This window comes from Triticum urartu, chromosome 5, assembly GCF_003073215.2.
Source record: "Triticum urartu cultivar G1812 chromosome 5, Tu2.1, whole genome shotgun sequence".
NCBI classification, from domain to species: Eukaryota; Viridiplantae; Streptophyta; class Magnoliopsida; order Poales; family Poaceae; genus Triticum; species Triticum urartu.
Window position 1 is genome coordinate 583,472,723 of NC_053026.1, and position 15,913 is coordinate 583,488,635.

Consider the following 15,913-nt stretch of genomic DNA (forward strand, 5'->3'; position numbering starts at 1 on the left):
CTACCGAAGCTTATAAGAAGCAAAGTTGAAACGGGAGTTGTCCGGTCAGGGCATCAAACTCTTCTCTTCAGTAAGCAAAGGTGCTTTCAACGAGATAGAGAGATGTACAATTTCATCCGTGGGTGGGGCTGGCTACCCTTGTTAGATTGGATAAAAAAATGTGTCTCCTACCCTAGGCGGAATCAACAACTAACATAAGAAAATTTTCTAAATTTCTAATTCTTCAAAGTTTCTATGAAAATCGATTGAATCAAAGGAGACCTAATATTACACAGTACTGCAAATCAATCTTGCCCAATGTGACAACACTTTGATTGATCCGCCACGGCCTACTGCCTAGCTAGCCAGGAATCTATGGCCCCGAAGTCCATTCTTTGACTACAGTGCGGGGCCAGCAACCAGATCAGACCATGTGATGTGAAATGAGAGAGATAATGGTCAAGGCCAAGCGATTGACTGTACCTTGTCTCGGCGAGAAAGAGATGTCTGGTGTGCTTCTCTTGTTGTTTGTGCCTCCCAAGGTGATTCTTTGCTCGTTAAAGATCAGGCCCAGGGCCTCGTAGTAATAAAATTGTTTTCCCTACGAAGAGGATGGACAAAAGTGAGATAAGCAAAGCCACCAGCTCCATGATCTCCTTTTTTTCGAGGGAAGCTCCATGATTTCTTTACTTGCTTTTGCCTTGTGTGTTTGCCATTTTTCTCCATGCTCTCAACCATTAGTGGAGATAATGTAAAAACATATAATCATCAGAGATGAACATCAAATTGTGACGTTCTTTTCTCATGATTGAAACCCGGAGGAATGTCTTGCGGATAGATCGTTTAATTCGGGGAAATTAACCTCTCTGCTCATAGTCATAGGGGTAGTTGCACATCGTGTATTAAAGCATATAACTTTTTTGGCTAGCAGGAATAGAAAAATAGTCCCCATGGAGATTTAGGTGTGTGCCATTTTTAGGTAAAAAAAATTCAGTTATTTGGCCTCCGGAAAAATTTTACTACCTCCGTCCTGATTTATTGGCCCCTTTCATATTTAGTGTCACATTTTGACCGTATGTTTAACTAACAAAATGTTAACACATGTAACCAAAAAAATATAACATTGAAAACTATGTTCAAATAGAATCCAACGAAATAATTTTTTATGATATGAATTAACATTTTGTTAGTTAAATTTATGGTTAAAATTTGACGCAAATTGTGAAGGGGACCAAGGCAGTAGGTCTGATGTTGGAGGGAGTAGCATTTGCACCAGAGCAAGGACGAGAGACATATAGTATTTGTTGACAGGCACGCTTGCAGCAATTTTTGTACAGTAGCAAGTGGCATCCTCTCTAATCTATACTCTACGCTATGTGCAGCTGACATGCACGCAGACTAGTCTACGTGCAGCGGAGGAGAGGAGGAGAGGAGGAGAAGAACACATGCACGCTGGTAGCTTGATTAGGCATATCACATGCACTTTTGAATCTACTTTCTCTGATCTGGATTTAATAGACGCATGCCTGCCTGCCTGCCTGTGGTCCGAGTACTGTGTCCAGAGAGCCAATGCTAGCGTACCGTCGCATTACTTTCTTCTACCACATTAGTGAGTAGTAATTCAATTTTGGAAGCATAGAAGAAAATATGTATAGGTAAACACGGTTAAAGCAATGCAGCATCCAGATGCAGTCCTGCGTGCACTGATCTGATCTAGATCTCTATACAAGCAGGTGCAGGCCTAGCTAGGCAGCTAGAGAGATGCTTAGCTATAGCTGCTCGCTTAGGTCAAGTACTAGGCTTGTATGCACGCGTACTTGTGCTCCTCCTCACCTCTCACGTCCAAATCGTACTACGATACTGGATCGTGCAGATGGGATGTACTTGCCTTTCAATTTCTTGACTCGGGAGTGAGCTTGGAGCTTGGTGCTCATAACAACGTGTGTTCTTCTTCTTCGACGTGACCGGACCATGCAACATGTAGGTGCACATGCTAGCAGTGTATGTAAATCGGAGGTAGTACTTGGTTTGCATGTACACATGCATTGCAAAACTTGCGTAGTAGTACTTGTAGTTTTTGGCGAACATGTTCAAATCCTTCATCAACAAAAAAACCCGTCTACATACAGTAGTACCTGTAGTAGGTTGTAGCTGCTGTACACGGGCAGAGCCAGGTGTGTACGCACAGTAACTTTTGCGTTTACTTGGAACAGTTGAAAACGAAGTAACTTTTGGCTGTGGTGCCGTACGTACGCGCCGCAGGCTACCTAGCTAGGCTGGAGTGGTGCCTTTGCGTCGCCAACGGCCGGCAGGCGTGCGCCGTCGCGCGTGCGATGGAAGTGTGGTCGCGGCCGGCCGGCCGGCGTGGTCCTGCGCCTAAACAGCATACGGCTGCGAGGGCTAAACTATGGTTGGAGTAGCTGCGTGCATGCATGCATGCATCGTGCCATCGATGAGGGAGCTAGCGCGTGCGCATGCAGCCGGCCGGTGCGGCGCGCGCAGGCACGCGCGCGCACGGCGTGATGTTCCCCCGGTGTACATCAATGAGTTTTTTTCTCTCTATTTTATGTGCGACGGGACAAACGGCTTGGGCTACGGGCTGGCTTGGTTTCACACCGGCCGCGGCCGAAGATGAGTCAACTACACTACTGGCGCCTAAACTTGCCGCAAACGATCATTTTGGTGCTAGAACTTGTGACATACATTGAACTGGCGCAAAAACTTAGCTCGGACGTGCAAGTACAGTGCAAATCACGTGTGGATACGAAGCGATGCTGACTTGGCATGGGGCACACTGTCAGTGATTGGAAGGCTGAGAGAAGGGCGTGTGGCCTGTTTTTTTTTTGCAAAAAACAACTTGAATTGGCATTTTATTTTTTCGCCTCTATGAGAGGTGGGTCCCATATGTCAGTGCAGTGTGAAAATTAACGATAAATAAAGCTCCCGGGTCTCGAACCCTTGACCCTGCCTTGCACACAGAAGGATGTAGGGACTACACCTTCTAGTATTCACGTCACAAAATGGATAACTAATATGGCAGAACAAAGACGCTCGTGGAGCTGAAATGGACTGTGATCAATGCCGCCCATTTGCACCTGTTCTTTTCTAGAAATTTGTAAAAGGTGTGTACTCCTTCCGTTCCTAAATATTTGTCTTTCTAGACATTTCAAATGTACTATCACATACGGATGTATGTAGACATATTTTAGAGTGTAGATTCACTCATTTTGCTTCATATGTAGTCACTTGTTGAAATATCTAGAAAGACAAATATTTTGAAACGGAGGGAGTAACTTCTAATCTCAGTAATGAAAATAACATTTAATTATTTGCGTGGTATAAATATTATACATACAAACTTAATAACTTACGTTTCATAATTGTTCACGTGTTATTTTAAAAATATTCATATATTTAAAATAAGATTTGTGAATTACAAAAATGTTTGGCTAATTAATAACAATACAAATATTTTTAACATTACAATTCCGAAATATTATTTAAAGTATACAAACAATTCTGTAATTATACACACATTGTATAAATAAATGTTCATAATTTAAAGTTTAAAATTTCATATGTATATTCATTAGTGGCTAATAGTTCAATTATATTTTCTGAATATAAATCAGGAGTGAAAATTATATCACACAAATGTTTGTATTCATCATTTTGTATGATTTAAATATAAGCTACAAGTGTATAAATTTTTTGTATCAATTTAATAAACATTTAAATCTCCATATTTACCAAATATTTTTATATAATACTCCCTCTGTAAAGAAATATAAAAGCGTTTGGATATTTCTTTACAAAAGGAGTACATGGGTGTATATTCAAATAATTTTATTTACTAATCATTGTTTGTATATAATATTTATGACACATGAATGTTTGAACATTGTTTTATTACTTACGTTTTACATATGTATTAAAAACTAGTGCGTGCAAAATGGGTCGCGCTATTTGCGGCTCATATAAGTCCCACATGCGTTCTCCTGATGGTTGCTAAAAAAATATGCGTCCTCCACTCCTCCTTACATTAAAAACTACTATTATCATATCATTTCAACGTGAATGTTGGACTGGCTTGGATGGTTAGCTATCCAGCGGTTGGTCTTGGCTTCAAGACCCGTGAGCGTTTGTTTAATTTTTACTTTCACGTACTGACAGGTGGGCCCCATGTGTCATAGAGTCAAAATGAAATGGCATCTGCTGCGTGTTGATAAGGGTTTTTTGTGAGAAATAAAAAAAGTTCAGGGGTTTTTGCAAAAAAAAAAAAACAGGCCCCACGCCACGCTGGCAAGTCAAGTCAGCGTCAATTTCGTATTCAAATGCGATTAGCACCGTATTTACACGTCCGAGCCAAGTTTTTATACCAGTTTAATGTATGCCACAAGTTCTAACACCAAAACAACTGTTTGTGCCAAGTATAAGCACCATCAGTGTAATTGACTCAAGATACTACTATATAGGACTACTATTCAACGCCAGATCGCCATGGATTGATAAATGCGGTTGCTACCTCAAAAGAAGATCGCCGTCGATTGGTGAAATCTTTCAAGACTGTCAACTACTGTCTGAGAGCATCTCCACCACAATGAGCTAATTCAAGTCCCTATATGTCAAGCGTAATTCTTCAGGCTGGTCGTAATGGGAGCACTGTTCAAGATATCTTTCGATATTCCGATAAATCGGCCGATTTATCGCTTACCGTTGTCTGGCCGATAAGATAAATCGGCCGATAAATCAACCGATATGGCGATAAATCAACCGATATGCCGATAAACTGGTCGATTTACCCCTTATCATGGGTCGGCCGATAAGTTCCCGATAAGCGATATCTCCAACATTGAATGGGAGTATATAACTAGTATCATGCATGCCAACTAGGCAATTTAGACGATGTGGCATATAATTAAATAAAGAAAGAGAAGGTTGAGTATCATATTATGATACCGTATCATAATAAATGCTACACTACTATGTGTTATGCATGGCAATAAATAAAGTCATCTATGATACTACTATATGATATTATGCATTAGGGAAGTAGTATTATACACTAGTATCATATGCATGATACTAACTTATGATACTACCCATTACGAGCAGCCTCATTTGTTCATGCATGTAACCATATTTCCTAGTACATATTTCTCAAATTACTTGGTCAAATGCATGTGATTGATGCGATGAAGAGAGAGAAAAGAAAGAGTAAATAAAAAGAGAAAGTGGTTGGGGTGGGCCACATCTTACGTGCGGTGCTGCCTGGACATCCTCATATCCTTCTCATATTTGGTATGAATTTACCGACGGTCCGATCATATGCGGACAAGGTGGAGTGTCCGATTGGGTGTCTTTTCCCTTCTCTCTCATGTCCGAATAGTGACTGGGCTGCTCTCCCAGGCTTATGAGGATGATTTGGGTCGTCCGGTTATAGATGCTCTGACTAGTACATCCATTCCTCCAAACAAACTTTGGTGAAGCCCGGAGAATTAGGCCTCCTCTCATTCATAGGATATAAGAACATCATGAAAATTAAGAAATCATAGAAGTTGAGCTAACATGTATCTCATTTGCTATAGAAAAAGAGATATGATAACAATTTTTTTCATTGAGTTTAGACTAATGTTTCTTTTTTGAATTATGAATCATTGGTTCCTATCGTGCATAGGAATACGAATCCAAAGGGCACCAAAGAATTTTTCCTACAGAATTTCCATCCTTTAGTCCTTCTTTGATTCTTAGGATAGGAATATTATAGGAATAGGAAAAATCATAGAAAATGAAAGGACATATATCTCAATTTCTATAGGAAAAGAAATATCATTTGACACATAGAATATGATTTTTTTCATTGAGTCTAGACTATTTTTTATTTTGAAATGTGTAGGATTGGTCCCTATCCTATATAGAAATAGAAATTCATTCTTACAAATCAAAGGGATCCAAAGAAATTTTCCCTACAAAATTGCTATTAGTTAGCATTCCTATAAAATTCCTGTAAACCAAAGGAGGCCTCATAATTCCTATAAAGTTCATGTAAACCAAATGGGGCCTTAGAAATAATATCATCATAGCTCAAGAAATAATTGACGCCCTTAGGTTGAGTAAATGGAATCTTCTTACCACATGGTGTATGTGGTAAGCAACCTCAAAACAAAATAAATAAATAAATGGAATCTCCTTGCTTTCACAGTTAAAATCAACCTCGCTAAAGTTGCTTGGAATGGGATTTCATCACTAAGGCTCTCAATCGTAAAATGATGCATGCTTATCTCCAAAATGCTAAACCTGTATATAAAAAATGTTTCTAATGTATACAAAAAATGTACAATGTGCATGGAAGAGTAGACGTAAACAAATATAAATTTTCAAAAATGTTAATCATGTATTTGAAAAAAAAAGCTAAACGTGTCTACAAAAAATGTTCCTGATGTATACAGCAAATGTACAAAGAAAAGCGAAGAAAAAAAATTAAACTGAAAAAGAGAAACTAAGAAACTAAGAAAAAATGAAGAAAAACAAAGAAAGAAAGAAAGAAAAAGCAAAAAACGAGTGAAAATCCAGAGAGGAACAAAGAAATCAGTGAAAAACAAATAAAAACTGAAACCAATGAAATAAAACCAAAACAAAAAAAGAAAAAGGAAACCAGTGTAAAAGATTTCAAAATAGTGAAAATCACGAAAGAAAAATAATGAAACCAAAGAAAACCAAGAAAAGAGGGAAAAGGACCAAAGAAAATCAATGGAATAGAATGAAAACAGTGAAAACTGAGGAAAAAAAATGAAAAATCAAGAAAATCAAAGAAAAACAAAAAAGAAAGAAAAGGAAAAAACAAAGAAAGAAGGAAAAATTTAAGAAAAACAAAGAAGAATGCTGCAGCAACCAAACGAACACATCGACCAGACCGATCGACCAAACGCACAAAACAAAACCATAATGGGCAGGCTAGTAACGCTCAAAGCCGAGAAACTTTCAGGCGAGACGGTACAGAGGGCCGCACTAAGTGATATCACTTTTTTCGACTAAAAAATGATTTATAGCTCTGGCGGGTACATACCCCCAAGTGGTGCGCTCGAGCAGTATATGAACTGGTTCATATTACTTCCACCAGTTTTGGGAATCCTTGATTGGTTTTTCTGTTTCCTTTTCTTTTCTTCTTCTTTTCTGCTTTTTTTCATTATGATACAATATTTAAGTTTTTGGAACATTTTTTGAAATACGGGGATATCTTTTGAAAAAAGGTATTTTAAAAATCCAAAAAGATTTATAAATTCGTGACTATATTTTCACGTTAATATTTTTATAATTTTTCGAATTAATGGCCATTTTTTGAAATACAGGAAGTTTTTAAATTCATGAACATTTTTTAAATTTATATTAAAATATTTTCTAAATTCAAAATATTTTTTAAATTTATGAACTTTTTAAAAATTTATGTTTTTAGATCTCTATTTTTTAGAATAAAAACAAAACAGTAAAAATCAATAAACTGAAAGAAAAGAAAGGGCGCCTTGCAAATGGGCCTGGCCAAAACTCGTGCACGGGGTGTGAGTTTGATAGCTTTCCCCTGCATAAGGTTTAGGGTTTAGGGTTTAGGAGCTCCCTATCCAACGGGTACCCCTTTCAAGGAGCTCGCAACGGACATGGGTGCATGCAGAGATGCGCTGAGTGGTGCGCCTATTGACTGCCACCACATGTCGTGCGGTTGGCACCTGCGGGACACATTTTTTTTGCCTGTGTGTTTCCTTTTTTTTTCCTGGTTTTTAGATTTTTTCTTGGTTTTTCTTAGGTTCTCTCGAATTTTATTTGTTTTGTCGAGCAAGGCACGCCGTGTGAAAAAAGCGCATTTATGCTTCATAGTGAAACACACACATCGGTGCTTCCCCAAAAGTGCAAAGCTCTGTTGTGCTTTCTGAAAAGTGAAAAGTACATTAGTGCTTTCGCGTGAAGCACAATTGCGCTTCTAGAAAAATGAAAACAGAGGTGTGATTCACGGTGACTTCACGATGAAACACATCTGTGCTTCTCTGAAAAATGAAAAAGCACAATTGTGCTTCCGATTTTTTTTTGAAAAACACAGTTGTGCTTCTGTTTTTTTATATTCATTTTTTTGGATTCTATTATTTTTTAAATTTTTGCTTTTTAGTTCTGGTTTTTCTTGGGTTTTGTTTTCGAAAAAAGGTCATCAAATCTATTAACATGAGATCTAGTTTGGAAGATCTTATGCGGAAAACACAATGGTAAAACGATTCATGATTTGTACACATGATTCAAAAAATAAAATGTTTTTAAAAATGAACCAAGGAAAAAAGTACATAATTCCCATGTGCGATGAGTGCGCACATGCGGTGCATCACTTGTCAATGCGAGAGGACGTGGGGAGTGGCCTTTGCAAGACATACACTCTAATTGGTGATTTCGCGACTGGTTCTTGGGAGGCGCATGCTCGAAAGCCGGCCCTGCCATTTTTCAGGAAATGACCCTCAACCGTCTGGGAGTTATATGTCGTCCATACCTAGACGTATTTGGTCTCGCATCTAGGGTGACACTATTGGGCTAACACGGTACTATAGCTTTGGTTTGACGGTCTTATGCAGTTTTACATTAGACTCTTGGGGTTTTCTTCGATTTTGATATTCCTTTCTTGTTTTTATTTTTCTTCTTGGTTTTTTTATTTCTTGGTTTTCACTTTATTTCACAGTTCTTGTTAAGTTTACTTACAGTTTTTCCTTTTCCTTTTCCTTCTCCTTTTTTATTTCTTTTGCTCAACACATTCTACTTTTTTTCATACAATGTACATTTTTCATATACATAAAGAACACTTTTTATACATGTTCATCTTTTTTTCAATTATATGTTTTTGGTGGCTACATGTTTCATATACATCAAGGTCATTTTTTTATACATGTTTAAGAATTCTAAAATATGTGAATAACATTCTTTTAAATATATATTTTTATGTCTATGTTTTTCATACACATTGTACATTTTCCATATACATATAGTAAAACATTATTTTTGTGCACTTTTAATTTCTTCAAATACATGATTAATATTTTTAAAAATATATGTTTATGTCTATTTTTTCATACAGATTGTACATTTTCCTTATCGACAAGGAAAATAATAATACCCATTTAATATATTTCAGAAACAATGATTAATGGCTTTTAAGTACATGTTTTCATGTCTACTTTTTTATACACGTTGTACTTTTTGATATACATCTGGTAACATTTATTTATATTTTTCAAATAAGTGTTTAAATTTTTTTCCAGATACGATCTTTAACATTTGTTTTGAAGACATGTTAAATATTTTTCAAGTACGTTTTGAAACACTAATTTCAAAAAATGCTATCAAGATTTTCTTGAGTTGTGCAATATTTTTTAACACTACACAAACATTTTATAAAACTTAAGTAATTGTTTGTGGAATATATTTATTTTTTATTTTATTTTTAAGTATAAGCAAAAGAAGAAAAAAGAAAAACAAGATAAACAAGATAAAAATGAAATAGAGTGAAGAAATATACAACCCTTCTAGTGGGTTGACCCAGTAGGGACGTTCCTTCTTGCTATAAGCGAGCTATAGTAGCTTCCCCTCAGTTGGAGCCCTGCTGGAGCATATGGGTAGACATTTCCACTCTAGGAGGCTCTGGAAAATTCTGAAACCTTCCTGCACCCTTCGTTGGTATTTCCAGGTCCCTGAAACTTTTCCGGTTCACCGAAATGCTTCTGGTTTTCTATAAAACACCGCCAGTTCTATATTCGAAACACTTTTGATATTCCCAAAACATTCTTGATGAATTTCTCTCACGCTCCTAACTCATGTAGAACTCAATAAATCGTTGACCCATAATCACGTGACCTGATGCGCTTTGATATCTAGTCTGGATAGCAGAAGGTTCTCGTGCCTTTTCCCCATGATGTGACGCTGTGTTATCGAATCCACAAGAGGATGTGCACTACGACAAAGGCTCCAACAAGTTACTGTTATCAAATTAAATTCTAGTTTTTTAGCCGGACCTTTAACAACCTTTTGGGTGTAAACACTGGTATTAAAACAAGCATGGGTATGGGGTCTTACTCTCACAACCTTATATTTTTGTGTGGGATCTTACCTTGATAATAAATATAACTTTGGAAGACACCCACTATGATGTTCTTGTGGTGCCAAATGTATATTTTTTTCAAATTCTTTTGGATATCCATTTTTCTAGAGCTCCCCTGATGGCATTGTCCATTTTAGATGCACCTAGCACAATCAAGCATCTTCGGGTGTAAAAGAATTTAGTTTCTTATTTGATTTTACTATTCATAGAGAAAGCACATGAGCTTGGGCTTGTACTCCCACTATTCAATATATGTGAGAGAAAATTCCATAGTCTACGTCCAAATTATGCAACTAAGTGGTGCCCTATGGCACATTCAAATGGTTGTACCCACTACTCTAGTGAGAGGCTGCCCTTGTGGTGTTCCCCTCCCTGACCTCCCCCTCGATCCTCTGCTCCAGCCTCTCTCTCCTCCCCCCTCCTCGCCGCTGGCAGCCACAATGGTCGGCGATGAGCGGGGGAGTGGTTTGGCAATTGTTCTATGTGTACACTAGTTTGCTTTCTCTCCAAAGTAAACCAGATCTGAGCTTCGGAATATGCGTCGCTTCCTCCCGATTAGGGATGAAAACCGAGCGGAAACGGACGGAACTGGGTGCTGCCACATTTGTTTTCATATATTTTTGTAGATGCAGAAACGAATACAGAAACCCCGAAAATGAATACGGAAACAGGTCTGTAGTGTTGTTTGTCCATCGGCGTCGTTGTGCTCTGTTGTGGGTCTTCCCCCTTTGCATCTCACTCCTCTTTCAAGGCAGCATGGAAGTGGAAGGGGAGATGAGAGATGCAGATTGGGGATTGTCGGCCAGAGCTTGTTGGTGGAGGACCTCTTACTTCTCGGTTGCCACCATGGTGGTGGGTAAGGAGAATAAGAGAAGGACGATGGAATATGCGGACAGAGTCCGAGCTCATCGCCGGTGGTGTTCATCGCGGAGGAGTCAAGGCGCCCATAGTAGTGGTCGGCAACCATTCTTCATCGCCACTCCATTGACTTTTCTGGCCGAAGGACGACCGCTGTTTTACCTCCCAACCTTGTTGCATAATGGGAGACAGGTCAACCATTGTTCGAAGATTATTGCTTCTTCTTGACGATCCAAGTGGTTTCGTCCCTGGCATCGTCCAGGTTGGGTCCATGTAGGAGCTGTGTTGAACCCGATTGTGTTTCCATTTTCCTGGTTGGGGTCCCCTTTGCAAGTTTCATGGACTAGTTTGTTATTTTCCTTTTTATGCGAGCACTGAAGTAAACTGCCTTGTACCACCAAAGAAAAAGTATAATGCAGTGCCTGGGTCCTTCGGGGGCCCTTCCCCTGTTCAGAAAAATGCTAGCCATGTGGATCCTAATCACACATAGACCTGACGTGTACTTACGGTGGTTGTACACAGTACACTCTTGATGCGATACTAAGAGCAAATAAAAAAACACACTTTATAAAAAAAAGGCTATCCATGTAGATAACCACCGAACAATTGAGAGTTTTGACTTTTACTCCCTCCGTTTCAAATTATAATAAATTTTGAATATTTCAGTATGGACTGCATACGGACTGGAATAAATGAATAAACACAGTAAAATGTGTCTATATTCATTCGAACCGGAAAAAAAGTTAGAACATCTCATAATAGTGAACGGCGGGAGTGTTAATCAAGATAAGATTATTACAACTTGCTTTGGAACTCCGACTCCATTGACTAGAAGAGCAATTTGGGGCCGAGAGTTGGAAATCAGCGCTGAATCTACATGGTAAAATGTAAAAATAACGCACTTGAGTATACACCTGTGCGATAGGAAGATGCCAACCGGACAGCCAAGTCAATCAACTAACCAAGAGCAACGAGGGAAAAATAGTGTTTCCCAGACCTAATATGCTCATTCCAGTGTTCAATCATTGATCAACCGCAACGGACTTGCTATAGAGAAAAGAATATTGCTTGTAACCGCTAATCATAGGACAAATGGAGTGAGAATTAACAAAATAAGTAATGAGAGGTGAAGTGAGCGAGCAAGCAACTAACGCTAGGTACGTGAGCGTGGTTGTCTAACGACCTAACGTTGGTTGGTGCTCCCTCCAATCACAGGCTCGTTTGACTACATCCACGACGAACATCCCCTTGTCACAAACCTTATATATACACACTAATCTCGACTCTTGAGTAGTGGACTAATTGAGGCTACTAGCAATTTGGTCCAAGCCAGAGAACCAAAAGTTAGCTTACCATCTTGCCTTCAATCAGTTGTCTTCCCCTCCCGGCCCCGGTCGATCATGCCTTGCGATGGCGATGGCGACGAGTCGAAAGGCCGCCTGAAAGCGGTCAACATCGCCGCCCGCGTCGTCGCCATGGGGCTCGCCGTGGCGTCGGCGGCTCTCATGGTCACGGCCAGCCAGTGCACCATCGTCCTCCCGAACGGCGCCGAGGCACACACCGTCACTTACAGCGACTTCGGCCCCTTTGTGTACGCCTAATACGCTTTTCTCCTTTAGAGACGGAATTCGTGCATGCAGGTATACCCGTTTACGAGCCTGGTTTGTGCGTGCGCTCTGACAAGGCGGGTTCGTGCGTGCAGGTACCTGGTGGTGGCGAACGCCATTGCGGCGGTCATGGTGGGGGTGGCCATCTTCCTGAGCGTGTGGAAGAAGGGCAGCGGCAAGTGCTCCAAGGTGCTCGTGCCGCTCCTCGACGTCGCCGCGCCGGCGCTGCTCTACTCGGCGACCGGCGCCGCCTTCGCCACCACCGAGTACATGTCCTACTGCTCACCGCGCGGGCGCGGGCGCGTCAGCGTCTGCGATGGCACCGTCCGGGGCACAAATAACTTCTGCAGCCAGGTGCACATGGCCATGTACATCTCGCTGGCCGCCGCCGGCGCCGTGTCGGCCGCGGAGCTGGTGAAGAACTTGAAGCTGTCCTTCTGCAGCTCCGGGTCGGACTGCGACTCGGACGCCGGCTGCGAGCATGGGTGCCACCACAAGCATTAGCCAGAGTATTAGTTACGTACAATAATGTTAATTGACTGCTTCGATTTTTTACCACATTCCAATTGTGCAGCTGTTAGTTGGTCACTACTATATTTTGTATCTACGTTATGAAGGGAGCAACTTGTTCGTTGTGCTGCTGTTGTCTGCATTAATTTCCGCCGTTCTAGTATTTGATTGACTATCGCTCTCTCCGTTCCATGTTAACTGTCGCATATGTTTCTCCTATGAAAACCGACGACGAGGCTCGTTGACTCCAGCCTACGGTTAAAAGCAACCAACATGTCAAGATCTAAATTCGAAATGGTTTCTGGTCCTGGTCATGGACCATTGTGTTCACGTCCGCGGTCCAACAAAGAGACGAAGTTGTGGTATCTTTCTTTCCGGTACAAACAACAACACGCGTGTTCATTAGCGCTCTTGTCCAGCGAAGAGAAGGCGAAAAAGTGCCACCGAAGTAGATGAGCAGGCTTCTATTGCTACGCAACAAACCAAAGTTCAGTCCATATGCTCGAGATGCATATGCAAAAGATTAGCAGCATCACAATCAGATAATTCATTTGAAAGAACAGGGTGACATTACCTGAAATTGTCATACCTCGAAGATAATATATTGTTGGCCTTCTTTATGTCACCCTGCATTACAACAAGAGAACATTTGATGACCTTACCACTACCAGGGTGCATGGGCTGGCTACATGCATCGTGCAACATGAGTTTAGCCAGACTAGCAGATTCGTATGGAGGTGTGTCTCTGTCGGATCTCACAAGATTAGGTCGGTGCTGGTCTTCGGTGGATCTGTTTGGATCCGGTCTTCGTTCGTCTTCGGTTGGGAGTTTACAGGTTTGATCCTTCCGATCTATGACTTTCTTCATCGACGATGGTTACTACTCTGGTGCGCTGGTCCTATGGGGGCTTAGCACGACGACTTTCCGACTATCTAGCACAATAAGTTTTGTCCGGCTCTGGTGAGGGAGGGGTGACGGTGACGCGCCTTCGGCTCCCTCCAGTGCTTGTAGTCATTGCTAGGCGGTCCACGGACATGGTTGTAATCTTTATTACCTCTGTTGTTCTTTGTACTGCCATAATTGAAAATGAATAGATTGGAAATTTCTCTAAAAAAAACTCTTGATGTGTGTTTAACCGCATGATGCCTGATGATTTTCCATTGAGGCGTGGTTTCAATGATAGTCTCGATTGCTTTTCGGTGGGGGTTGCTATTCCTTACTCTTGTTTTACCTTCGATCTGGTTTTTAAGAGGGTATCTTCATCACCTTGTATAGTTCTGTTGTCTTGCTTTAAATATAAAGCAAGGAGAAAGTCCTTTTCGGTAATATAATTGTTTCCATGTTTTATCATTATCAGATGATAAAAATTAAATGATAAACATGTGACTAAGAAAACACATGTTGTGCAATGAACAAAAGTACCATATACTTCCTACTAAGAGACCATCTTTTAGGGAAGAAAAGCAATCATCATGCGTTGTATGCTAAGATGCCGCAATTATACCTACCTTCTGATTTTTGAATTTTGTTTTTCAACTTAACAATCATCGCGTGTCGCAGCTAAGATATCACAACTATATATGTGCTTTTAGATTTTTGGGATTTTATCAAAGGCTTAGACCTTGCGGTGGGAGTTCGAGGCTATACCAATATAATTGGATTTTGAGTAGGATGTTTGTACCTCAGCTGGACATACATGCCTGCATGCTGGATCCATATTAGTTGATTAGAACAAGTAATGCGCTGGTCGAGGGCCTCATGACTAGTCCAAAGTCCCAACTAACTCATGTTAGAAGTCGGAAGCTGCTGCCTATGGTGTGGTCGCATAGTGGGAAAATGATTGGAACAACATGTAGGCCCAATTTGTCCTAAAAAAGAAATGTAGACCCAATTGCAGAACATATACAATTAACTTTTCTTGACTATGATATACCTTCAATCAATAAGATTATGGAATCGGGGCGCTACAAAATTCGAGCAGGCAGACCTAACACAAATTTTGTATGTTTATACCTGCCTAACTAGCTACCTAATCTCCTCACAATCAAGACTCATCGTCAAAACATATTACTTAGTCTCATGGTCTCTTCACCTTGAGATAAGAACGCGTGTTGATTATTCATAGCTGATTTTAAATATGCCATTTTATGGTGTAGTTAGTTGCAATACGCAAATGATCAATGACATAACATTTGCAATTAACAAGTAGGTTTTGCTGGCCGAGGAAGGCTAATCAATCATTCCAGACAAGGGGTGGTACTTGATGGCTTATAAACAACACTGAGCCCTAGTCAACGTGGACTATATATCTTACCTCACTCCATATCATTGCACAACTTGCGAGTTTGTACAAGTTTAGTTAGTCATGAAGAAGATTGATTGATAGTGCCATACATTGATTGTCATGAATTCGTTTGTAAAAATGTTAACTACTCCATGCAGTTCCCTAGGCTCTAGCCGCCTTCGTTACATATCGTTGACAGACGTGACTAAGAATATTGTAGAAGACACATCACACACAATCGTAAAAGAAGACAAATAATCAAAAGGAAGAAGACAAGGAAATTGGTTATGAGATTGTGACAACGTGTCGGCAAGTCTATCTGTGACGGCTCGCTCTAGAAATTGGTTATATCACATTGTCGTATGGATATAGCGCGGGTGCCGATGATTGAACACCCGATCAGCCCCTTTAGGCATCTCTAATGGAACTCCTAAATTTTCACTCCCTAAATGGGTACTATTTGAGGAGTTAAAAAACATGGAGCTAATAAAAAAACCTCTATATTTTAACTTCGTAAAATATGTCTTTGCCAATTCTTTCATTTTTTGGTTA

The 15,913-nt window shown here is 40.1% G+C and overlaps 1 protein-coding gene across 1 annotated transcript; it reads left to right on the plus strand.

Annotated features, from left to right (window-relative positions):
* Positions 1-12,248: 12,248 nt before the first annotated feature.
* On the plus strand, positions 12,249-13,203 carry LOC125506143 (CASP-like protein 1U3). The gene is made up of 2 exons (XM_048671007.1): positions 12,249-12,551; positions 12,663-13,203. Exons 1-2 carry the CDS (start codon positions 12,361-12,363, stop codon positions 13,069-13,071), a joined length of 600 nt encoding a protein of 199 aa, XP_048526964.1. The 5' UTR covers positions 12,249-12,360; the 3' UTR covers positions 13,072-13,203.
* Positions 13,204-15,913: the final 2,710 nt, after the last annotated feature.